This window comes from Typopeltis vanoorti, chromosome 8, assembly GCF_054136105.1.
Source record: "Typopeltis vanoorti isolate ZY-2024b chromosome 8, IOZ_Tvanoo_1.0, whole genome shotgun sequence".
In the NCBI taxonomy this organism is placed as follows: Eukaryota; Metazoa; Arthropoda; class Arachnida; order Uropygi; family Thelyphonidae; genus Typopeltis; species Typopeltis vanoorti.
This window is the reverse complement of record NC_143556.1, coordinates 149,313,855-149,341,642: the sequence shown is the minus strand read 5'-3', so window position 1 is coordinate 149,341,642 and position 27,788 is coordinate 149,313,855. Positions and strand designations below refer to the sequence as shown.

The 27,788-nt window shown below is 36.1% G+C and overlaps 1 protein-coding gene across 1 annotated transcript in view; it reads left to right on the top strand.

Moving 5' to 3' along the window:
• Window positions 1-27,788, top strand: part of TM9SF3 (transmembrane 9 superfamily protein member 3) — a 280,184-nt gene that overhangs the window by 167,468 nt on the left and 84,928 nt on the right. The window contains exon 6 of the mRNA XM_090397004.1: window positions 17,447-17,613. Coding sequence (XP_090253130.1) covers window positions 17,447-17,613 — 167 coding nt within the window. The remainder of the gene's footprint in view (window positions 1-17,446; window positions 17,614-27,788) is intronic.

Genomic DNA, 27,788 nt, shown 5'->3' with positions numbered 1-27,788 from the left:
GCCTGGACCAGTGTCGAGGCCTTCTTGTAGAATGCCTCAGCTGTGCAGAATGCCAGATATCCTGTCTGGTACGACTGTTTTGGCTGGCAGCTTACAGCCAACTCAGAACTGGCACTGACCAGGGAAATCCAATTATCTAATTAAAACAAGCAATTTCATAGGCATTGAGAAGTGTTATTGCCAATGTGCTTTCTGACCTGTGATCTGAATATATAAGTGAAAGCATATCAGTCAAGGTTGGAGTATATGGAGGGAGTAAGCATGACTCTCCTTGAGGTGGATGTCTGTCAAATACGTTGGGTAGAGCCCTGTTTCTGCTAGTTCAATTAAGCCTGTGTTTGGAAATCCTGATGGAAGGCTAGGTCTGGCACACCTCTTTGATCCCATAGAGAGAATGCCAAGTGCTACTCTAGAAACGTGGGAACTAGTCATCCCACCTATGCACTGAATGTAGAGAAATGGCCATCTAAAACCATCGTTAGTTCTTTGAGGAGGTGGTGTACTCCATTTAACCTCTAATGTCCTTCCTCAGCACAGTAACTGTTGGGAACCTTCTTATCTGACTCTCTAGCGATGGTGATCTCGTTGGATTGATTTGGTGGATTTCATGGTATGAGCCTGCCACAAATGGATTACTCTGAGAATTATATTGATTATATGAAAATAATATTCCCAAATAGGAGTAGGTGGGGACATAGCAACTAGAAATAAGATAGATTAAGTTAGATTGCATTTAGTATTTAAGTTAGTTAAGATGGAAATAAAGATCACTTCTGAGTCAGAATTTTCTCTATCCACTGCAACGATGCTGTTCATGCCTTGTGCGTTGAAAGGCAGCATTAGTTGGAGTTGCTATCTTACTGTTATGGTGCAATCGCCATGGCAATGAGGCCACTACAATGGAAGCATTGAGGCAGCTGTTGAGACTATGCAGCCACTGTTTCCTATGCCACACTATTCAGGTATGACGTCTGGGCCTCAAATCATCTGCAGACAACCTAGATATTACTAATTTAATAAGCCGAAAGGCTATTTTACCGGCAAATATGTTAATAGAAAGGGGGATGGTAAATCCCTTTATGTTTTTATAGCCGGCTACGAAACTCGGATCGAAATCCATTGAAATCCAAAGAGTTTTCATGCCGAAAAACTATCGGCGAGCCCAAGTGTAAATGATCACTTGGGTAGTACAACACCATGCAAAGGTGGAGCAAGCTCCTTCACAAACTTTAATCTTCTCTCATAATGTAAAACCCAGCTCCTAAGAGATGTATATATATTGTTTTACATTATGAGAAGAGGTCGCTACCCAGACCGGTTTCAACCTTTTTTTTTCCCGGCATGAAACTCCTTGGATTTCGATCCAAGTTTCGTACCCAGCTATAAAAACATAAAGGGATTTACCATTCCCCTTTTTATTAACCTTGATATTGGTTTGGGTGTTGTACTTAGAAGAGCAGCCACCATACTGTGATCTATTGAGACATATCCTCAATATGTCTGGATATTGACTGGGGATTTGGCTTCACTCAAAACACTTATTAGTTACTCTGAGAATTATATTTCTGCTTTGAAAATATAATATTTCCGAATAGTAGTAGATGAGGATATAGCACCTAGGAATAAGGTTAAGTTAGGCTTAAAAGGACTAGTGGATGATCTAACCATATGTACTAGAAATGCAAGTGCATAGTTCAACTAGCCTAATCCATAGTTGGTCATGACTGAGATGTTAGCAAGGTTATGAAAATCTGGCAATAATCATAATAATTCAGGTCTGTTCAATTAATAAAAGTATGAACTGTGAATGCCTTTAGGTTCATGTATCACTAGACTCCAAAAACTGAACGGCTTTAGGTCCTTGATGTAGGATGAGGGATAAAACGCACACAATCTAATACCTGATTTGGTGTCTATAATGATGATTAGTCATTGGGATAGTAATCCTACTCAGTTCAAGAGGAACCACAGGTTCAGACACTGGGTACACATGCTTGGTCGAGTGACCGGTGGAGCTAAGCTACCATCTGTGGGATTATGACTAAGCACCTCTAAGTGAGAATCCTGTCTATCTACTGCAACAATACCATTTGTGCACTTTGTGTTGAAAGGCAACGCTAGCTGGAGTTGCTTTTGTATTGTTATGGTGTGATTGCTCTGGCGATGAGACCACTAGAACAGTGCTGTGAAGGCCTCCGTTGAAACTATGCGACTGGTGCTTCCTATGCTACACCATTCGGGTGTGACGTGTGGACACCAAATTGTTCATAATTGTTCATAATCATAACCAAATTGTCTGCAGACAACCTAGGCACTAGTCTGTGTGTTATGCTTAGAAGAGCAGCCACCACACTGCAATCTATTGAGACTCAAGAGACTAAGAAAAATTGAATAGAAATATGGAGAAGAACAAGCTAGCTGGGTTCAGGCCATATAGAGGTTGTTAGGGTCAGGTTTTAATTTTAAGACAGATAATTGAGAACTCATGAGAATATAGCAAGGATCTGTATTTAAATTTTGTAAATCTGGAAAAGGCATATAACAAAGTACTCAGGAAAAAAGCTGTTAAAAACTCTACAGTTGTGATGTAAATGGGAGAGTGGTAGATGGGGATATAGCACCTAGGAATAAGATAGATTAAGTTAGGGTGTAAGTTAGGCTTAAAAGGACTGGTGGATGACCTAACCATATACTAGAAATGCAAGTGCATAGTTCAACTAGCTTAATCCATAGTTGGTCGTGACTAAAACGTTAGCGAGGTTATGAAAATCTGCAAGAATCTTAATAATACAGGTCTGTTTAGTTAATAAATATAGTGGCATGTATGGCTAATAGTCATACTGTGGTTAAAGCATGAACTGTGATTGCCAACAACACAGTCTATATTTTAAGTTGTAAATCAGCAATCAGAATTGAAGGGAGGAATAGGAAAATAATATGATGTAAATTCAATGTGAGATAAGTGTGGTCCATTTAGATGATGAATGACATTATGAAAAAGGGTGGCATTAAACATGATATCAAAATTGAAGGTTCTATACTCCTCAATAAATGCAGTATAAGTCTGCAGGATTTCTAAACTAAATCGATTATCTACTCTAACAAATATGGCATGAAAATCAGTAAAATGACCAAAAGCATGAAAAATCAGCAGGAATGTAGAAAACTTTTTGAATTGAAATCTCTCTCTCTTCACGTAGCTTCCTCAGTGAGAGGGGTGCAGCACCATGTCCTTCCAGTTCTCTGTTGGTGGCTCTCCTTTTTGTTTCTGCGGCATGTGATCCTGTCCGGTGGAGCTTAAATGCTGTGTTGTACTTTTTTAAAAGCTTGGCTATTTTTTCGGATGTGCCACGGATGTAGGGCATGGTGATGGCATTTCTGAACTCTTTCTGAAGAGAAGACTGGGGAATAGGGGGAGGAACTGATTATTTTTTTAATAATGTGATCGCTGCAGCCATTGGAGAGGAAAGTGTTGTGTATGTGGTCATGCTCAGTTGTAAGGGCAGTTCCACTGGAACAAAGATTGTGAACTCTCTTGGTAAGAGTTTTAATAATGCCATATTGTTGAGCAGGGTGGTGGCGGGAGAGTTTGTGAATGTATCTGCCTATGTGCGTGGGTTTTCTATATACAGTGAAGGAAAGTGTACCATTAGGAAGGCGTGTAACTAAGGTGTCTAGGAAGGGTAAGCAATTGTTCTTTTCCTTTTCCATCATAAACTGGATTCTTGGATGTAGGCTGTTGAGGTGACCGAGGAAGGAGGAAGGTGACTGAGGAAATGATGAGATGTCAAAGCTTATCAATATGTCTGTGTTATTTAAAGTTAAATTTTCTGTGAGGGTTTTAAAATGGGTAGAATTTTTTATATAGGATGTGGACAGTCCAGTGAGGGGGAGGTCAGAGAGTTGGCCAGCTGATTTGATAGTTTGTAGTAAGGTGCGTTAGTGGCATCTACTATAGGTCTTAGTGGGGAATCATATCTTTGACATCTTCTCATTATTTACCAATATTCCCTTAGAACACTCTTAGAAAACGTTTTTCCTTCTGACATCTTAGATCTCTTTTCCTTTGCCATCAATTCTGGTTATTTTTCTTGGAAGAACAAAATCTACAAGCAGATAGAGGGAACCGGCATGGGTTCCCCCCCCCTCTTGCCAATTTTTTTTATGTAAGATTTTGAAAAACGAGCCATAGACTCAGCCCCTCTCAAACCTATCTTGCTAAGATATGTTGATGATTTGTTCTCTATTTGGCCTCATGGCCCAGACACATTAGACTCCTTCCTCAGTCACCTCAACAGCCTACATTCAAAAATCCAGTTTACAATGGAAAAGGAAGAGAACAATTGTTTACGCTTCCTAGACACCTTAGTTACACGCCTTCGTAATGGTACACTTTCCTTCACTGTATATAGAAAACCCATGCACACAGGCAGATACATTCACAAACTCTCCCACCACCACCACCTTGCTCAACAATATGGCATTATTAAAACTCTTTTTAATAATGCCATATTACAATTTTCATGCGACTTAATTTTAATAATGCCATATTAAAATTTTCATGTAGGATATATTTTACATGAAGAATTGCAAATGAAAAAGCTTTGTGCAAGTTGGCTTCTGTGCTTGCTCACAGCAGTTCAAAAATACAGTCGCATGAAAATTTCTGAATAGTTCTTGGAGCATTTTAACAATTCGATTCACCATTATAGACCAGAATCCAAACAGCAGTCAAAACAGTGGACAGAAGCCAGTTATTCAGTGCCAAAGAAGACAAAGTCTGTTCCATCAGCAGGAAAGGTCATGGCATCAGTGTTTTGGGATGCTGAAGGCATTTTGTTTATTATCTTTAAAAGGGTAAAACAATAACTGGGGAATGTTATTCCGATCTTATAACAAGACTAGACGAAAAAATTCTTGAGAAATGACCCAGTTTGCAGAAGAAAAAAATCAACTTTTATCAGGACAATTCACCTGCCCACAAAGGTGTTTTGGCAATTGGGAAAATTATGGAATCTGCACTATGAATTGTTGGAACATCCACCCTGTTCCCCAGATTTGCTCTCTCTGACTTCTATCTCTTCCCAAAACTAAAACTCTTCCTTGCTGGTCAGCAAGGAAGAGTTTTTGATCATGGGCACTTTTCGAATAAAGAGGTGATTGCAGCTGTAGAGGAGTAGTTTGCAGATCATACCGAGAACCACTACAGGGACAGGATAATGGCACTGGAGCATCGCTGGAATAAATGTATTAATCTTAAAGGAGATTATGTTGAAAAATAAAAATAATTTTGAAATTATAAATTGTTTTTTCATTGTTAGGCCGAGAACTTTTCAGACCACTTTCATATAACACAAAAGTATCTAAAAAGATTTTTATTAACTAGTTAATGTTTTGCTGAATTTCTAGCCATCATTTTTAGGACACAGCTACATGTTATAATACATGAGCAATACTGAGTTTATTTCTTAGCCCAAAGAAATCATTTACAACTATATCCCATTCATGTTAAATCATCCTGTATTTATAGGCTCCAAAATTTACAAATCCCCTATCCCCTGCGCTCCATACTTCACACTATAGACATATTTTCATTTCCATAACAAATTCTCTTCATTTCAAATTTACTGAAAACCCAAATCCTTGATATTTCAGACATTTTTGATATCACTTCTTTATTTACTAACATACTTGTAACAGATTTGATATGTAAATGAAATGGAAATGTCTGTAGTGTGAACTATGAAGCATAGTGGATTGTGGATTTGCAAATTTTTGAAGTCCCTAAATACAGGATGATTTAACATGAATGGGATTTAGTTTGTAAATGATATTTTTGGGCTAATAAGTAAACTCATTATTGCTCATGTATTATACCAGTAGCTGTACTCTGAAGATGTTTATCTTTTAGACCAGTGCTTCCCAAACTTATGGATGTCAAGGCCCCCTTTGGAAAATTAAAAGATTTCACGGCCTCCCCATTGGGAAAAAAACCCCTAATACAGACATAATTATAATATTTATTGTATTTGTATTTATGGAATGGAATGATTTCCTTTTCATCCTTATGGATGGTGGGGGCAGCTATGCTACCATACTAGGGAAGTGACTATGAGCAAGGTGGTTTTCCGTTGCCCTCCTCAGCATGCTATGTCCTATGGCTGTATCCTGTGTGTTCATTGGACCAGTTTGTCTGGGAATGAAAAACCCCAGATAAACTGGGGAGAAAAACCATGCTGTCCACGTCTAAGACCAACTAACTTGGCTATGGCTGAGGAAGATCCGTAAGCTCCTCACGTCTCCGACGGGAATCGAACCTAGGACACTCCTTCCCCAGGCATATGGTTGCGATGCGTACAGCCTCTAGACTAACCATGCAGACGTATTTATATTCAATACAAAACATACACACCAAGCGTATTCGTTTCCTGCACATCGCCACACCAGTGTACACTGCAATAAAACATTAATTTAAAGCGTGAAAAACTTGGCCGTTTTAAATGAGCTCAAGATTTTGCATTTGTAAGCTTTTTTTGTGCTTCTCATGAATACCTTTGAAATTAAAATTATGTGGATAAGCATATATTTACTAATATTCATTAAGCGCCGAAATACGCAGGAAGCAAAATTTGTGAACCAATGTGTGAATTTTTCCATTAAAATATAAAAAATAATAAAAATTAAATACGCTTCTTTTAAGATAAAAAATATCTACTTAGTCTTAAAGCATTTTAAATTTGTTTTCATTATTTCACTGCTCCCCCTCAACAAAACTAACAGACCCCAAGGGGGCCATGCCCCACAGTTTGGGAAGTGCTGCTTTAGACTTTCCCTCTAGACATTTTCGAATTATTCAGATTTATGATTTATGCAGTGTGAGATTTCTCTTCTTGGAATTATCCTGACATCAAACCTCTCATGGCATAAACACATCACAACCATTGCATCTTCAGCTTCTAAAAAACTAGGATTTCACTTTCACTCAAGATGTTACTTCTATTAAATCTTGAATGAAGAGATTTCATTGTGAAATATCTCATTCAGGATTTAACAAGCATCAAATCACGGAGAGAAGTACCTGTATATAAGTAGAGATGTTAATTGCTTGAAAAATATTTAAATAAATGCTTTTAATATTGGACTGTTCTATGTAAAATAATATTACCTGTTCTTGTAAATTTAACAATGGAAGATAAATTGATGAGAATTATGTTAGTATGTAAAAGTGAGTTCAAAGTTCACAAACGAGACACTCGGATTAGTAACATGCCCTACAGCAGTCACGCACGCATGGAGTAAGTCACGTGCAGGAGTTTCCCGGGAGACACGAGAAGGACCAGAACCGTGTGCAAAGGAATAGTGCTGAGTGGTGAGGTATGACGCTGTAAGAGTGCCGCTCGAGCTGTGATATAAAAAGCTGGAAACCACTAGCTTGCTGTCTCGTAGACTCTTACTCTCAGCGCTCTTTATTTGGTTGCGTCTCTCTCAAATTTGGCGCAGGTCACTCGAGGGACCCAGCTCAAGTTATTCCCTGAGATGAATATGTGAAAGCGGGCAACAGAACGATGTTTAGATGCAGTTACGCAGCTGAGTAGTGAGCCAAGTGCAGGCATTTCGTCAGTAAAGTGGGAAGAATCAATGCAAGCTGACCGTCATGCTAGACCACATGGACCAACTTAAGCAGAGCTGTTCTCGTCTACATCGGAGAGGATAATTCTTGATTGTGAGTTCGGCTGGCCCATCGGAAAGACAGCTGTGAGGAAGAAGAAGGAATGAGCTGTGGAAAGAATTGTAAGGATCGAGAGATAGACCCGACGAAGTTCGAAGGTCCCGGTAACGTACGAATCTTTTAGTTTCCCTTGTGTGTATAAAGGAACTTTGTGTGTAATAATGTGCAAATCTGCCTGGCTATTGAATACTTCTTTTGCATATGGGGTGGGACCCCTAAAAACTCTCTCAAAAGGCTTGACTCAGCACAGAGGAAAGCAATTAGACTTATTAATGACCCATCTCTTACCAATTCACTCTCTCCACTTTCACACAGACATTTGGTTTCTGCACTGTGTATTCTACAAATATTGCCAATGAAAATGTTCATGTGGAATAGCATCAATAATTCCCCCACTTAGTACTAAGCTTGTTGGAACATATGCAGCTGCTGCTCAACATCCTTTCACAGGGCACCTTCATCCCTGCAATTGCTATATTGTGGAACAGTCTTCCCCCTGTTGTGTTTCTCAATGAATACAATATGCAGTGTTTTAAATCAAATGTTAACAAGTTCCTCATTTCCCAACCCACTTCCTATATATGGTACTAATGTACTATAGGTTGATCTACTAGCCTCTTGTGTATGTGCTCAACATTTAAAAAAAAACAACTCCATATTTGAGCATTTCTGGTTAAATTTCATCTACTCTGGCTGCTTTTCATATTTCAAGTTTTTGATAACTTTTTCTACTTTGAATATGTATTTATTCCTGACTTCATTGCTGTTGGAAGTTTTCTACCACCATGCTGACACCGCTTGTTCATTTAGCAAACTTTTAAGATAATAAAGTCATTGAGGATATCTTTATTTTCAGTTTTCATGTTAGTTTATCATCTGATTCCTTTTACTATACTTTTTCCTAAATTTCTAAGCTTTTTTTAATAGCACCCATAATATTTTGCTGCTTTCCTGATATTTCTTTTCTATGTTCTTACTGTTCTTACCAAAATCTTACCATGACTTTTGTTTAGCTAGTTTTACACAGTGCTTCACTTTCGTACATTTTTCTCTGTATTTTCTAAGAGGATGAGCTGATTTACTTGCCAGCAATTTTCAATATACCTTCTTTAACTTCATGAGTCTGCCATGTAGTTCTGATTTTTCTATCCTTACAGACAACCTCACCACTCTGGCTGAATCAATGTTTTCTTCAGAATTTGTCATTGAATCTCCGAGGTTTGGTTCTTTGTTTTCAATCTTTCATTTTTTCTTCAATGATGTTTATGTATTTCTACAGTTCACTTTTTGAAATCAGCTTAACTTTGCTTCCTTTTAAAACTTTCTTACACACTCTTCCTTTCAATATGAAATTAAATTTTATGCTGCTTAAAACTAAATGGTGATCACTTCCTATTTCAAATTTTCTGTGTACTCTTGTGTTCTGAACCAGTGTGAAAACATCGCTATCAACTATAACATAGTCAGTAAGACTTTCTTATTTCTTGCATCTTCTCTCCATTTGAACTTGTGTCCATTTTTATGTTTGAACATGGTGTTAAACCAATAACTAATCCATGTCCTGAACAGAAATCTAGCAGGCATTTACTAATTTCATAAGCTTGGAGCTTTTCTCAATTTTTTCCAAAACGTTTCTACATGAGTAGTAATCATTTACTACTCTGCTGTTTAGTTCTCCAACAAGGACCAACTTATCCTTTTTGATTGTGCCAGCTATCTTCTATAATGCCTCAAAAAATACCTTCATTTCTTCCTTGGTAGGACCTTCTTTGGAACCATAAGCACAAATAAGTATCAAAAATCCTGCTAAAATACTTGTCTGTTAATAAGAGAAATTGAGTGTAAATGAAATAATGTTAACATTTTTTCCTTTAAATTTTGAATATTGTATTATCGAGTGTTTTGTATGAGAAAAATAGAAATTGTATATGTGGTGAATTGTGCATAAGTATACCAAGGTCAGGCTAAAGTTCCAGACAAAATAAGAGGAGTAATTAGTGACCTGAGGCTAACACGAACACAAAGGTCAACGTTGTGAAGGGGTTTTCCATCGAAATGCAACAACAAGCAACAGTATTGGGTGCAGAGTATCGAGGTGCCAAGTGGACGATAACGTAAGAGTGGGAAGGTCATCGGAGCTGAATATATAGAAGTTTACGATGCCAAAAAGGGGCTTTTCTTTCCTGTTTTTTTCCTGAGAGTCAAAGTTCCAGTATGGTCGGGAGTGGAGTGTCCGAGTGCACTTATGTGGTCAAGTAGAATTCCGACGTGAGATTTAGGACTCTGGACGGCAATGAAGTCAACATAACCCAAGGAGATTATGTGGAAATAAGAGGTCAGACAACTGCAGCTAAGCTTCGCAAGGATCGTAGGCAATGAATCGTGATTGTATTCCCAGACCTACATACAAGAACCAAAGGCCAGAGGAATGTAGCAGTAAAAGAAACTCGTATAGGAAGAAACTGATGTGAAATTACGAGCCACAGGAATTCAAAAGATGTTCGAAAGTAAAAGCTAGAGAGATCCCGGCTTCACTACCAAGTAAGAACTTTCCATTTTTTGTCTCGTAGGAAGAAAATTAGTAAATTTTGTGACGGTGAATGAAAATTAACTGGAATTGTACTTTATGTAGTAAAGCAGGACTTTAGGAACTATACCATTAGATGAAATCAATTACTCTGTGCTAGAGAACATATCAAAGTTATAGAGTGTAATTATAGAATGTGACGTTAATAGATAATTCCTGAACCTGAGTTTTATGCAATGATAATCTAAAATAAGCTAAGTTTTAAGGGGTAAGTTTCTAGGCACGTGGTCCCTGAAAAGTTCAAGATTAGTTAAGGGACAGGAGTGTATATATTATATCGAGTTGCTTAATCGAACCTATATGCTAGACTCAGTTGAATTTATTGAATGACAATTGTATATCTCTTTTTCTTAGTAATGAATAAATTTATACAGCCATACTTGTTGAGGTTTGCAGTATGTTTCAGGGCTTCTGTTGATTCCAGGAACAACCTCTGACTTGTAAAAGCTTCTGTGCTGTACTTTTGTTTTTTTTTCATGCAGGGGTATCCAAAGCATGGTCTGCCAGACCCGACTTGCCATAGCAAAAGTGCCGGATATATTTTTTGTGTTCACCGAGGCGGATGTCCACAGTTCTTCCTTTCTGTCCATAGTAGGCTCGATGACATGAACAAGGCACGTTATAGACTGCTGGATGTGATAAAGGAGAGAATCTGTCCTTAGGTGAATAGATGAGAGTTGCCAAATTTCACATAAGGTTTAAATATGGTGTGTAGTTGGTGTTTGTTAACCACCCTAGATATCTTTTCAGATATGCCTTTAATGTGTGGGATGGTGATAATTTTGTTAGTCTTCTGTGGTAGATAGCGGGGAGCATTTAGTATTTTAACTATTGTATCTTATGGGGATTATAGCCATTGGTCAGGAAGGTGTGATGCAGATGAGAAAGTTCAGCAGTGAGAGCAGTGTCATTGGAACAAATTGCTCTAGCTCTATGGGTTAGTGTGTTTAAGATACCATATTGTTGAGAAAGGTGTGATTGTTTGTGTAAATATCTCCCTGTGTGTGTGTGGGTTTTCTATAAACCGAGAATGATAAGGAACCTACCCACTGTATTTAAAGCTTATGTGAAATTGTCAACTCTCATCCATTCAGCTAAGGACAGATTCTCTCCTTTATTGCATCCAGGAGTTTATGACATGCCCTGTTCATGTCATCAAGCCTACTATGGACAGACAGGAAGAACTGTGAACATCTGCCTCAGTGAACACAAAAAAAAAAAATATATATATATATATATATATCCGGCACTTTCGTTATGGCAAGTCTGTCTGGAAGACCATGCTTTGTCAGACCTTGCACACAGGATCAATTGGAAAAAAACAAAAGTACTGCAAACGAAGTTTTTACAAGTCAGAAAGGTTGTTCCTGGAATCAACAGAAGCACTGAAACATACTCCAAACCTTAACAAGTATGGCTGTATAAATCTACCAAAGATTTGGGAGACAGTCATACTAAGACCAAATTAATATCTTTTTTTTTTTTTTAAACATAGATGGTGCCTAATTAGGACTTTAGTCTTTGTATTGAATGCTACGATTACTCTTACTAGTCTCACTGTTACACCGGATTGCGGTTGTCTCGCTACTGTAACAAACTTTGTTTTATATGCTCTGAAGATGCTGAATATAATACCAGTGAAATATTAGCGTTTAAGTTAATAAATAGCAATGGCGAATTCTCCATGCTTGTGTTACATCCTGAATGAAGAACTTTTAAAAGGAAACAATTCATTCAGGATTTAACAAGTCAGAAAAATCAGTTGAGAGAAAAAACTTCTACTCAGGCAGTAGAAAAAAAGTACTAACTGTAAATAGAAATAGAATTACCTCCTTTTAGTAGAATTGTAATACCATGTAAAGAACTCTGTGTATAAATTAGTATTATAGGAATGCATCATGTATACAATGAAATGGGTAAATTAGATGTAAACAATAGTCCAAAGGTCATGGGCGGGCCTGAGGCATTGGCAGTCTCGGAAAGCGACGCACATTCGTTTCCTGGAAGACGCTGCTAGAGATCTCACGATGTGCCGAAATTCCCGCAGACGAAGAAAGTAGCAGGCAGGAAAAGATTGCAAAAAGTAAAAGGGCGCTGTTGTAGCTAGTAACAGGATGCTAAAAAGGGAGGAAATGAAGGGAGAATAAAAAGGGTTTGCACCCCTTCCTCAAGGCCTTTTTTTCACCTATTTTGCTAGATGATGATTCGACTTCTCCCGTGGACTAGAGGTTCCTGATGGTGTTTCTTGGTGATAGTACGATATCGGGCGGTGTGCCTTTCCCTTTGATGTCTGAATTTCTGCCGGTACTAAAGCGTGAGATGTCGGCATATGCTGTCTTCGCTCCTTTGCTGAAAGTTCCAACAGAATAATATCGCGGACGTATCTTTTAAACCGGCAGTAGAAACGAGGATGGCCCGAAACAGATCGAGAATAGATGAGTGAAGAACGCCAGGTGCAGAGCGTAGCTTAATCTGATGACCATAGTGACCCACTACGTGGACGCAGGCTTATGGAAGTATCAAGAGGTAATTCAAACAAAGAAGGACAGTTCAGATGGACCTGGAGATCCTGCCACAAGAAATGGTAAAGTACAGATTTTGTTGTATAACCACCCAGTCAGTAAAAGGAAAAGATCATTGTAGTGTAATAATAACATATGTACAGTATTTTTACGAACTTTAAGTAATTAATTAGCAGTGCCTAATGTCCATAAGACAAATTGTCTGGAATGATCATAGATGATTGTGACTAGTTTAATGTGCAAGACTAACATAGTAGGTAGAATGTTGATTAGAAGTGTATAATGTGTATATTATGTGTGTTTAATCTCTAACTTAACAGAAGGATTTATTGTTCATGCAATAGAGTATTAATCAGTTTGGTACAGTTTGATTTAGCATGTCATTGAACTAATTGAAAGTGAGATTGGTCTAAGTGTATATGTCTTTAGATTCCAATAAATATGCTTTTTTCTTCTATACCTAAGTTTTGCCTGTGATATGAATCAAAACTACCACTCATTAATCTGAACCATAGCGGGGAGGTGGGGGGGGGAATTGAAAGAAAGGTATAACATGTTGTTAATAGAGGTTACGACTGCAAGCCAGAATTTACTTAGCCATAGCAAAGTGTTTAATTTATGAGTTTAAGCACTAAATTTATTCTCCTATATGCACCAAAGGTCTGGAAAAGTCTCCCTGAATAAGAGTCCCCTCTATTCTAAGATATTGGCTGGCACAGCTTTAAAAAATAAATTTGTCAATATCTGAAGAGGAGATGGCCCCAGAAAGAAATTAGAGGATTCGTTTCTTTTAGCAAGGAATATCCTTTAACAGTCAGGGTAAGCATGTGAGTAAAATTAGGAATCGGCTAGAGATATAGAATTCTTTCCTTATTGAATGAACACATAAGAAGTGATACAGATATTAGAGTCAGGGAAATTTTGTAAGTCTTGTAGTTATTGTAGAGCAGTAAATTCATAAAGGAAGTAAATTTTTATAGGAAAAGTAACGACATAATGGTGGAGACGACATTATTTACCACTTGCTATGTTTGCTGCACAAGCTCATTAATTGAGAAAGAAGTACTATTTATTTGTTAATAAATGCATGCATTTATAAGCATTCCATTTAGGCTTTTATTTTTGTAGACAGAAGACGTCTTAAGCTTGAGCGGCCATAATTAAGCTTTGCATTGTGTATCGAAGGCCTATGCTTGTTCGTCTAGTCAAAGCTACCTTGACTTGGTCGGTTGTAGGAGCTTGCAGGTCCCCGCAGTGGCACTGTGATTTCATGTGTGCGCATAGCCATTTCACGCATCTCACTCTGTTGCTTAAACCATAGGCCAAATGCAGTCAATGTAGCTCTAGCCAGCGAGTTTCAGCAGCCTTTATAAGTGTGCGTGTTGCTTGGGAAAATTAAGTCGCAACCAACTTTTTATGACGATGTTATTGACCAGTTCATAAAGAACCGTAGGGTCGATTTTTTTTTTAACTAGTAAAATTTATTTGTAAGTTCCCTATAATAGTACAAAATGTTGAACAATCGTATGTGTAACCTAAGAGCAACAGCTCATCCAGGTTATGGTATGCATAAAGTTACAAAAATTTATGTAATTCATTTTCATTATATACATATATATGTACATTCATATAATATACATATTATTATAATATAATTACATAATAAAATCGTAGGAGACATGCTAATATGTACAGAGAAAGTTGCATAACAATTAATTAGGTACAAAATAAAGCAGTTAAATAGCATTAAAATTTTTATGATCTTTGAATACAAATATGCAAAAAGCAATAATTTATACAATTATTTTGAACAGAGATTCCTCATTTCTGTGGGAAAATAAAAACTCTTTGATTAGAGTTTTGTATTTGTTTGGGTTAGTTTCATTTCTTATTCTTAAAGGTAGTGTGTTGGTGCTAAATAAGTGTAATGTTTGTGTATTGCTATTTTTATTTGCTTTTGGAACTATATATTTTAGCCCTTATGTCTACTAAGGAAAGCATCTTGTTTGATATTTACTTATTCGTTGTCGTTTTTTATGAATAATAGTACCCTATTTTTTAAAATATTTAAAAAAAAACTTTTTTTTTTTTAAACCTAGATGGTGCCATATTAGGACTTTAGTCTTGTGTTGCATGCTGCAATTACTTATACTAGCCCCACTGTCACACCAGATTGTGGTTGTCTTACATTTGTAACAAACTTCGTGTTGTGTGCTCTGAAGATGCTGGATATAATACCGGCAAAATATTAGCTTTTAAGTTAATAAATAGTTATTTTCTTATCCATCTGTATTCATATTATACCGTGAAATCTATTATATTAGGGGAAACATCCTTTAGGATGCATGTACGTCAATTGTATACCGTATAAAGTGTTTATTGTTGAAAATTGTCTTCATTTTCTGCCAGGAAAGCGCATTAAAAATCATAAGTGTGTTATCTCAAGCTGAGCACTTTATTTTCTGGTGAGTTACATACATGATTAATATGTAATGCTTTTTTATGTAAAAAAAAATATTTTTATAGTAATGGCCACAAATTACATTGAAAGGGAAAAAAATGAATGTTGAAAAAAAAATTCGTCTCGAAGAAAAAAAATTAAAATCATGGATCGGTTGAAAATTGGAGAAAAAACAGTTGTTGTAAGGACTTTGAATTTAAATGAATCAACAATTCAAACAATCAAATACAATGAACATAAAATCCAAGAAAGTGTTTATTGCTGGGTCAACGGTAAGTGCAAAGCTCGTGTATGCAATTTTCTAAGAGAGAATGAAGAAATCTCTAATGATTTGGAAAGAAGATGCACTCAAAAGAAAATTCCTTTGGATGGAAATCTTATTAAATAAAAAAACTCTCAACGTTTATAAACATTTATAATGCAGACCAAGTGTTCAATGTTGATGAATCCAAGTTATATTGGAAAAAAATGCCAAAATGCAACTATATTTTGCAAAATGAAAGATTAGCTCGTGGATTCAAAGTTTCCAAAGACAGAATTACTCTACTGTTTTGTAGTAATGCATCAGGTGATTACATGACACAACTAATGTTTATTAACCGATCCTCAAATCCTCGTGAAAGATTAAAATATGCACTTATTTTTATTTTGCCTAAAACATTTATTCATTACATGCAATGAAGCTTAATTACAATTTGTAATTTTTATAATTTTATACTATGTATTTGTGTCATAGTTTGGTTTCTTAACTTACATGAATTACCTGAATTAAATAAAAATATATTTTTGTTGGATATGTCGTTGTTTACATAATTTTTTTTTTTTTTTTAAAAACTGATTTTGGAACATAACCCTACTTTTTGTATGTGATCTGAGTCTCACATAATGCGATTTATATAGTGCAGCATTTCTATGGAACCTAACATCTGCGTTATACGAGGGTTACCTGTAATTCATTATTCCAATAATTGGATTTCAATCACACCTCTCACTCCCTGAATGATAACAAGAGCAAGCGTGAATTTCAAGACCAGCATTCGCCCCTGATAAATAGTTATTTTCTTATCAATCTGTGTTCACATCTATACCGTGAAAATCCAATCAATATGTGTGATGAACACAAGCCTTTCCACACTATAAAAGATCATTCAAGGAAAGTTGTGAAACATTTCCTCATTCTTTAAACAAATAAAAATCTCAGCTTAAAATTAATACATTATTTAATTGGAAGTGACAAAAAAAAAGTACAAAATTAGATATTATGCTTTCAAAAAAGTTCACTGCAGTTTTTATTTTTAGCCTCAATCAAGTGATATACTACATAATAGTCTTACAGCTTTTTGATGTTTTTGTCTTTATTTTCAGCAGAAAGTGCTGATTATGAAACACTGTTTGTCTTTGGTTAATTAAGTGTTGCTAAAGAAAGTGCATTAATAGTGTTGAGGCTGCTCTAGGCTGTTGATGCACTTTCCCTAGTTCAGGAGCTGCTTTACCGAAGATAGATAGGTAGGTTGGACAGGAGGAAGGCTGTTCGAGAATGTGAGCAGTTTCTATGTCAGTTTGTCAATTTATACACAGTACACAACCAGTGACAACAGAAATTGTACATATGACTTTGTGTTTTGCTGATGCATAGTCTGTAATAGCTGCACTTCATAGCATTGTTGGATTTGTCCTTGCTGTTTGACTACACTGTGAAAGTTGAGACCTGAAGCATTCTGTTGTTGTTGAGCTTGATGATGTAATTTTCTTTGTTTCATGGAGTGGTATAATGATTGCTTGCACATGGCCAATATTAAACTAAGAGAAAACCAATTACAGATTGCATTCAGTTTTCTCTTAATTTAACAGTACAATGCTAAACATATTGCACTGGAATATTCGGTCCCTTAGGACCTGCTGCGGTGATTTCATTTTATAACTTTTGAAAATGATAAGAGTACAAATTTAGAATAACTTATTGGTCTAAGATAAGTCATTCTCTACTCTAAAGCTATTTTTTTGCTTAGTGAATTCCTATTTATGCCAGGGAGGAGGAGGGAAAAAAAATAGCGCTATACAAATCAGTTAATTTCTTATGTGTTAGAAATATTTGTACTAAATATGACTAGTATGGTTACTGTTTTTTTTTTTTTTTTTTTGTTTAGGAACGTGATTTAGGTGATGAATATGGCTGGAAGCAAGTTCATGGTGATGTTTTTCGGCCGCCAGCACATCCTATATTATTTTCAGCACTAGTTGGCTCAGGATATCAAATTGCCATAGTTACCCTCTGTGTTGTTATATTTGCAATTCTAGGAGAACTCTATACAGAGTAAAGAAATTTTACCTAATTATTTTTTTACTTACAAATTTGTGTTATTGCTTTTTTAGTGAGAATTATCAGTCATTGTTCAAGGGAAATATTACAAAATTAGATATTATGTAAAAAGTCAGACATAACAGCATGTAGTTAATAAATAATTAAATAAATCTATATGAATATTAATCTTCCACTATAGATGCATTTTTGAAACTCATAAGCAAGAGGTTATGGAATAAAATTCTGCATTTAGGGAATTTTTGTAAAATTTCTTCCAGGCATTTAAACCTTTCGATTGTGCTGTGTCCATAAATGAACTTTGGATACTTATTTGTAATTTTTACATTTAATCCAATCACAATTTTAGGAAATCAGTACAAATTTGAACATTTAGTCATTGTTTTTAGCATTATTTGCATATTGTATCAATACATTCACATTTGGTTTCACTTATTTGTTTTCACTCATTAAAATTCTTTAAATGACAATTTTCTGAATAGCAGTTCAGCAAATGAGAATTTACTAAACATAAAAACAAATTCTGGGGCAGGATGATCAAAATCATTAAGTTTTTGGGTATCCTATAATTCAGATATTTTGGTGAAATAGGTTAGATTTTAAACAGGTGTCTAAATGACATGATTTAATGCATACATGTATATTTTATATTAAAAAAATATAAAATACACGATTTGAATTTTGAATAAATTTAAAAGAACTACGTCTAGTTTGACAGATGTTTACATCCAAGGAGAGCATGAGATATTACTGAATCTGTTCACAGTCTTCAAAGGGGATCAGAAATATATCTGAAGCAGTTCAAATCTTGATTTAGATGACATAATAGAGAAATTAGTGTTCTAACCAATTTTAACTAATATATCTGACAGTTGGGTTATAAATAAAACATTTAATCAAGACTAGAGACCATAAATATGAGCTTTTTTTGAAAAAAAAAATTACCGAAGTATACAGATGTCATCATTGGTAGAATCATATACAGTAGTTAGCATTTTAGTATGTGAGTAGAACTAATCTCAGGTGGTATATGATTACTTAGTATTGATGGGAGAGGAAAGATTAGCAAAATGTATGGCAGGAAAAGACCTAGAGCTTGACAAAGATTTAGGTGGATGGATACAGTTAGCGGTGCCATAGAAGACCATAATACAAGATCTGACAATATGGGAGTTCTAATACCAGCAATTTGGGATGGGAAATGTTGATGTGATGTTAGTAACATAAACTTATTATGTAGCACTATATTATCCCTTCACCTCCTGGAATACCTCTCAAGATTTGAGGATTGTGAGAATGATCATAATTTCAGGGTGTTTAACATAGAATTCAGCTTGTTAATGATTACTTAAAGATGATCATCAAATTCCTGCCATGTATCCCCAAGGGGTGTACAGGGTATGACAGTACTACATGAAAAATTTACATATTTACGAACTTCCTATCTACAATTTTCCTCCAAATTAGTCTGTTACTTGCCAAGGCTCCAACATTATCAGATCTTATATTTCTATCGTCTAAGGCACTTTATACCACATCAATCCACCTATATCTTGGTCTTCCACTGGGTCGTTTTCCTGCCAACCTGGCAGAGAATACTTATTTTGCTAATCTTTCCTCGCCCACTCTATTTAAGTGACCATACCACCCGAGATTAGCTCTGCTAACACATTCCTGGATGCTGACAATGTCAAGTTCTTTTCTAATATCCTCGTTTTTAATATGATAATTGCCATTGATGCCATCTGTTCATGCCTCTAATCTTTCTCAGGACTCTCATATCTGCAGTCTCTAGTCTTTGGTCAAGTGTTTTACTTCTGACCCACCTCTCAGATCCATAAGTTAAAATTGGTTTGAACACTGTCTTGTATACAGATAATTTAGTGTTCCAACTAATTTCTCTCATATTCCATATGAATTTATTCAATTGACTTCCTACCATACCAGCATTGTTGATTCTGTTGTCTATTTCCATATTTAATTTACCTTCTTCACTAAAAATCGTGCCTAAGTAGCTGAAATGTTTTACTTGTTCCACAGGTTCTCTGTTCAAAATGCAGTTGACATTTTCAACGATTCTGCCTATTTTCATTGTCTTTGTCTTTTTATTGCTGACCTTCATACCATATCTATTACAACAGTTATTCAGTTTAGTCAGGGAATCTTGCAAACTTGTACCGGATTTATTTAGAAGTATAACATCGGCCGCATAAAGCAAAAAGCTGACATTAACATCTCCAATTTTGATATGTTTAATACCACTTCCTTCATAATGTGATCCATATAGATAACGAATAAGAGAGGGGATAATGTACATCCTTGTCTCGCACCAGATTTAACATTAAACCATCTTTCTGTACTTCATTCAATTCTAACTGCTGACTTACAACTCAAAGACTAAGTATTGTTTGATATAATGCCCCATTGACACCATATAATTGTAGTGTATTGAATAGCTTCTCTCTTGGCACCTTGTCATATGAATTTTCCAAATCAACAAAACTTAAATACGGATCTTTGTTATATTCCCATGATTTCTCAACTATTTGCTGCAAAGTGAAGATTTGATCCTGACAGCCTTTATTTGGCCTGAATCCAGCTTGTTCTTCACCAAACTTTTCTTCTGCAATTCTTATCAACCGTTTCTCAAGTATACTTGCGCATAAATCTTACCAGGAACACTCAGTAGGGAAATACCTCTGTAATTCTAACATTCAGTTTTATTACTCTTTTTATATATGGGTACAATGAGAGCTCTACTCCAATCATCGGGAATTTGTCCCTCTGTCCATGCTTTCTGAACTATGTAGTGCAGCCACTGTAAGACTTTTATACCACCATACTTCAGCATTTCTGGTCGAATATCATCTGCTCCTGCTGACTTTCCACATTTTAAGCCTTTGATGGCTTTTTCTGAAAGTATGAATATGTATTCCTGACTGTATGCCTGTTGAGTGTTTTTTACTACTAGCAATTTTTCGAAGTAATTACTCCATGATTCAAGAATATCTTTTTCTCTCGTTTTCATGTCACCTTTATCATCTCTAACTCCTTTTACAGCACTCTTTCCTCCATTTCTAAGCTTCTTCATCAACCTCCAGAATATTTTGCCACCTTCTTGATATTTATTTTCTATGTTCCTGCCAAAGTCCTCCCATGACTTTTGTTTAGCTAGTTTTACACATTGTTACATTTGTCTCTGTATTCTTTAAGAGCACAAGCTGACTTATTTGCCAGGAACTTTTGCTATGCTTTCTTCTTTTCCTTCACTGCCTCTTTAACTTCCTGTGTCCACCATGGAGTTCTAATTTTTTATCCTTGCAGACAACTTCACCACATGCCTCTCTAGATGAATCAATCAGGGTTTTCTTCAAGGCTTGCCACTGAATCTCCAAGGTTTGGTTCCTGTTCTCAAACTCTTTCATTTTTTCTTCAATAATCTTTTTATATTTTAGTCTACAGTTCACATCTGAGAGCTGCTCAACTTTTATTAAATGTTTTTAATAAAAGTTGAGCTTTACAACTTTCTTAAATGTTATTCTTTTCAATATGAAATTCAATTTTATCCTGCTCAAGACTAAATAGTGATCACTTCCAATTTCAAATCCTCTGTATATTCTGGTGTCCTGCACAAGAGAGAAAACATCACTATCAACAATAACATAGTCAGTGAGACTCTTCTTATTCATTGTCTCTTCTCTCCATGTGAATTGTTGGAACATGGTGTTAGTAATAACCAGTCCATGTCCTGAGAAGAAATCCAACAGGTATTTGCCATTATTATTAGTTTTGCTCTTTTCTAAATATTTTCCCAAAATATTTTTGTATGTCTGACAATCATTTCCTACTCTGCTATTTAGATCCCCAACAAGGACCAACTTTTCCTTTTTCATTGTGTCAGTTGCTTTCTCTAAAGCCTGAAAAAATTCCTCCACTTCTACCTTAGTAGAACCTTCTGTGGGACCATAGGTACAAATAATCTCATTGTCCAGTTCCCCATTCTGATATTTGCCCACAAGAGCTAACTAAAAAGTCATGGGAGGACTTTGGCAAGAACATAGAAAATAAATATCAAGAAGGTGGCAGAATATTCTGGAGGCTGTTGAAGAAGCTTAGAAATGGAGGAAAGAGTGTAGTAAAAGGAGTTAGAGATGATAAAGGTGACATAAAAACAGGAGAAAAAGATATCTTGAAGTATGGAGTAATTTCTTTGAAAAAATTGCTAAATGCTAAATTGCAAAAAATTTCTTAAAGATTGATTATGAAATTTATTGTGTTATTAGAGTACTGAACAGACTTTATAAGAATCATGTAGTTAAAAAGTTTGCCATCTTACAAGTTAAATTAACAAATAAACTATTGATGAAGGAAGCATTACTTAATTAAAAGAATCAAATACTGAAGTCGCTTATAGTCCAATTCAGAAAGTACTCTTTTGTGATCTACTGGAGATAGCAGGACTTTGCAAAAATGTGTTGTCAGTTATATATCTGTTTATTTTAAAAACAAACAGATAATGTTTATTATAAAATGACATTCATAATTACATCAAACAGGCTGCAATTATGAATGTCATTTTATGACAAACGTTTTGTGAACTGCTGGTGGACTGATCTACTGCTACATTGTCTTATTTAGAGTAAAAATGTTTAGGTTATTTTTTAAAACTCACTAAAATTGCAAACATTATCATAGGTGATAATTGAACTATGATAATTCTAATTATCATAGGTCATTGGAGTAAAGACAGTAGAGAGGTGGGAAAATATGGATTTGGATGCTGAAATGAGAGAGGGAGAGATGATAGACTTCTAGAGTTCTGCCACCAATTTAATCTGATAATTACCAATGCCTGGTTTGAAGTACCAAAAAGGAGGTATCATTGAAAAATGTCAGTAGATATAGGAAAGTTTCAGATAGATTATATTATGACAAGAAAGAGATTTAAAAACCAAGTAAAATATGTGTCAAAGTTATCTTGTGGCTGAAACAGACGACAACCACAATTTGATTTTAGGAAAATACAGTTGAAATTCGAAAAACCTGTCAGAATCAAAGAAAATGTCCAAATGCAATACAAAGAACCTGAAAATGGAAAAAAAACCCATAAAATCTATGAACAGAAGACTGATAAAAGCAAAAGCATTGGAGAGAGAGCAGAAAGAAAAATGCAGAGTGGACCCATTTTAAAAATGGTCATCAAGCAAGCCAGTGACTACACAGGAATAAAGAACAGGTCAACATAAAAGCCATGGATTGCTCAAGACATTTTAAACCTAATAGATAAAAAAAAAAAAAAAAAAAAAAAAAAAAAAAAAAAAAAAAAAATGCAAAACCTCTCCAGATGAAGGAAGTAAGGAGAAACATATACTACTAAAAATATGATAAATAGAAAATGTAAAGAAGCAAAAGAACAATGGTATATAGAGAAGTGCAAAGAAATAAGATTTAATTAATTAGATAAGTAGGAGAACACAGAGAGAAAGTGTTAGAGGAGACAGAGTGAGGGATGCATGTGAGCAATCGAGGAATGGGGGGGGGGTAAGAGGTGTAATGTATAGGAACTCAGTGATCCGTGGTGTGCAAGATAGGATGCATGAGGAGTGTTTGCCTGGAGGAACGATAGAAAGCGTGGCTAAGGCAATTAAGAGGTGTGAAAGGGTGGATGAGATGATTATGATGGTAGGAACAAATGACTTTAGAGGTAATGTAAATTGGGCAGCGAGAAATATGAGATTCTTGCTTGAGGTTGTATGAAAGATGATGCAGAAAGGAAAGAAAGCGTGCATGTTGCTTAGGTATGATTGAGACGAGCTGAGCAGAAGAGCAGAAATATTGAATAACATAATAGCTAGAATGTGTCAGAAGAGAGGATTGGAATATGTGGATGCTTGGAGGGCGTTTGAGGACAGAAAGGAATTGTATGCAAGAGACTGCTTGCATTTGAATGAGGAAGGACGTAGGCATCTGGAGAGATTGCTGTTTTGAACGTGTCAGTGTGTCAATGCAGGGAAACTAGAATGCCCAGGGTGGGTGGTAGCAGGGGTAGCCTCTTGTGGGAATGGGTACTTGGGAGAAGGAGGACAATATCAGGTAATGCTGAGCCGAGTGGAGTCTAGAGGAGATAATGTTGGATATGGAAACGGTGCCATTTTTATGCTTTACACTGATGCCAGGCATATCCGGAATAAAGGAGAGCAATTGGTGGCACCAATAGAATCAGCCTGGCCGAAGATTATTGGGATCACAGAGACGTGGTTGACAGAAGAAGATATAACAACAGGAATAGAAGTAGCAGGATACAGTATTTTTTGGTAGGATAGGAAGGGGGAGCGTGGTGGTGGAGTATTGCTTATGATAAGTGATGACTTATGTCCTCTAGGAATGGAGGCTTTGGAAAGCAGTGACAATAATGATTTTGAAAGCGTATGGTGTGAGGTAGAGGTGGACAAGGCAGGATATTTAGTGGGGTGTTGCTACAAACCAAGGAGCACAGAGGGTGGAGACCAGGAGATGTTTAGACAGTTGAGCTTGGCAAGTGCAAGAAGAATGATTGTTATGGGAGATTTTAACTACAGCAGTATAAATTGGAGAGAGGAAGATGCATGTAGCAATAAGGGAATAGAATTTCTAGAATTCTTGAGGGACAGATGTCTTAGGCAACATGTAATAGAGGGAACAAGAGGTTCAAGAGTTTTGGATTTGGTCATAGCATCAGAAGGATTGATAATAACTGAGATGACATCTCTCCCACCAGTTGGAGAGAGAGTAATCATGTGGTTTTGACTTGGAAGATGAATAGACATGCAGGAGTATCAAAGAAAAAGGAATGTATGTGGAATTATAAGGCAGGTGATTTTAATAGTCTTAGACATCAACTTGGGAAGTTTCATGGAGGGAGGAATTGGAAAGCCGGGATATCATTATTGCTTGGGAAATTGTGAAGGAATATTTGTTAGCAGCAATAGTAAACTGTATTCCACAAATGAAGAAGAGAACACAATTTAGAGTAAAGTGGATGACAAATAATATTAAACAGGAACTGCATTTGAAAAAGAAGCTATGGAAGAGATAAAAGGAGACAGATGAAGAGCAGATGCATGAAGAATATAAGACATAAGCCAGGAGAGTGGCTAGTATGGTAAGGAAGCAAAACTTTAATATGAGAAGAGATTGGCCCTAAGATCCAAAGAAAATCCTAGGGAATTTTTTAGCTATGTGTCCAGTAGAAGGAGAAATGATTGTGGAAAAATGATACTGTGGGATAAAAATGGGAATAGTGTGACTGATCCAGAGGACATAGTGGAATTGTTCAATGAACACTTTATTGGAGTATTTCATCCTGGAGGAGTAAATTGTAATACTAGAGGGATAGGGCAGGTTTGAGGTTTAGAGGAGCAGGAGGAGAGTGTGTTTTAAATACTGAGTACTCTGGATGTCAGTAAAGCTGTGGGGCTGGATGGTATTTCACCACAAGTTTTGAGAGAACATGCTAAAGAACTGATATCTCCTTTGACCTGGCTTTTCAATGAAAGTCTGGCTACAGGAAAGGTGCCCAGGGAATGTAAGGAAGCTAAGATAGTGCCATTGCATAAGGGTGATAGCAGACTGAAAGTGTCTAATTATAGGCCAGTTTGTGTGTCATCAGAGTGGTTAAGATCTTGGAGAATTAGTGAAGGACCGTATGCAGATGAGGGTAATGTTATCTATGAGAGTCAACGTGGATTTGTGAAGGTACTCACTCTTTGGATTGATGCACCCAAGAAGATTTTTAAAATCTAATGAGGTTATTTGCTTCCATTGATACCTTTGATTGTAATTTTGACTTAACTTTTGATGTTAGAAATCATTAATGAGGTGCTTCAGGTTTCAACTATTCTAATGTTTCACTGTCAGTAATGTAATAATGCAACACAGTGTTTTACAGCAGATGCATACTATAGTATGAGCACCATATAATGAAATGTTTTGCTGTATAATAAACTATGAAAATCACTGCCTAAGTCACATAGACTGTTAGTTTAAGCAAATTAGTGCAGAGGGTAAAAACATGAAACCTTTGTGATAGTGACCTGAATTTCTTCTCAAATGATGTCACAATCCACTTCATTAAATACAGCTGTTGAGAATAATCTTGTGGCAAGTATTGCATGATGTTTAAAAAACAAAACAAAAAGGAAATGGAGGGAAACTATTGCATAACTGAGAGTTCTGATAATTGAAAGGTCAGATAATTGATGTACAATTACATAGTGCTCTAGCAGAAGTAAGTTGACATGCAAGGATTGGTTAATTGAAGGATCATTGTTTTGAAGGTTGGATAAACAGTAAATTTACTGTATATTGACGATGGAACACAAAAGGATTGGCATGAAATCCTCACCTTCTCGTGGCGAACCCTGTTGAGTATCTACTTGGATACTGAACGAACGAGGATGGGCTGGCAATTTGGGATTTAGCCGACCAAATTGTATTCTTATTGGATAAACCAAAATCAAAAATGATGGTACAACATGACAAATTTCATGCCGGCTGGGGCGTCGCCCCGTTAAACAAGGCCCCCGTTGTTTTCGCCAGGGAAGCAGGGTGAACAGTGAAATGTCAGCTACTGGAACAAATCTGAAAACACACCTCAACCCAACATCACCAGAGTTAAAGATCGGTACTATCAACATAAGAAGCGTGAATGGCAAAGAAATGGAGCTAGCTGAGGAATTAGATTAGTACCAGATCGACATAATAGGGATGACTGAAACAAAAAAGACAAAAACTGGTGAGCAATAAATACAAAATGTTATATTCTGGCAATGACAATCAAGGAAAAGAAGGAATAACCATAGTATTCAATACAAAATACGAGGCTAATCTTCTTGAATGGCAGTCAGTCTCAAGTAGAGTAATGTGAGCAAATATGAGAATGGGGAACTGGAAAATGAGACTTATTTGTGCCTATGGTCCCACAGAAGGTTTTACTAAGGTAGAAGTGGAGGAATTTTTTGATGCTTTAGAAAAAGCAACTGACACAATGGAAAAGGAAAAGTTGGTCCTTGTTGGGGATCTAAATAGCAGAGTAGGAAATGATTGTGAGACATACAAAAATATTTTGGGAAAATTTGAAGAGCAAAGCTAATAATAATGGCAAATATCTGTTGGATTTCTGCTCAGGACATGGACTGGTTATTACTAACACCATGTTCCAACATAAAAATGTGCACAAATTCACATGGAGAGAAGAGGCAAGGAATAAGAAAAGTCTCATTGACTATGTTATTGTTGATAGTGATGTTTTCTCCTTGGTGCAGGACACCAGAGTGTACAGAGGATTTGAAATTGGAAGTGATCACTATTTATTCTTGAGCAGGATAAAATTGAATTTCATATCGAAAAGAATAACATGTAAGAAAGTTTTAAAGCGAATCAAGATCAGTTCACATAGTAGCACAGTTCACATCTGAGAGCTGCTCAAACAAAAGTTGAGCAGCTCTCAGATGTGAACTGTAAACTAAAATACACAAAGATTATTGAAGAAAAAATGAAAGAGTTTGAGAACAGGAATCACACCTTGGAGATTCAGTGGCAAGCCTTGAAGAAAGTTCTGATCGATTCAGCTAGAGAGGCATGTGGTGAAATTGTCTGCAAGGATAGAAAAATTAGAACTCCATGGTGAACACAGGAAGTTAAAGAGGCAGTGAAGGAAAAGAAGAAAGTATAGCAAATGTTCCTGGAAAATAAGTCAGCTTGTGCTCTTAGAGAATACAGAGACAAATGTAAGAAAGCTAAAACACTGTAAAACTAGCTAAACAAAAGTCATGGGAGGACTTTGGCAAGAATATAGAAAATAAATATCAAGAAGGTGGCAAAATATTCTGGAGGTTGTTGAAGAAGCTTAGGAATGGAGGAAAGAGTGCTGTAAAAGGAGTTAGAGATAATAACGGTGACATGAAAACAGAAGAAAAAGATATCCTTGAAGTATTCAGAAATTATTTTGAAAAACTGCTAAATGAAACAAGCAGTGATGACAGCACAGTGGTAAAAAAACACTGACCAAGCATGCAGTCAGGAATACATATCCGTACTTGAAGTAGAAAAAGCCATCAAAGGCTTAAAATGTGGAAAGTCAGCAGGAGCTTATGATATTCGACCAGAAATGCTGAAGTATGGTGGTATAA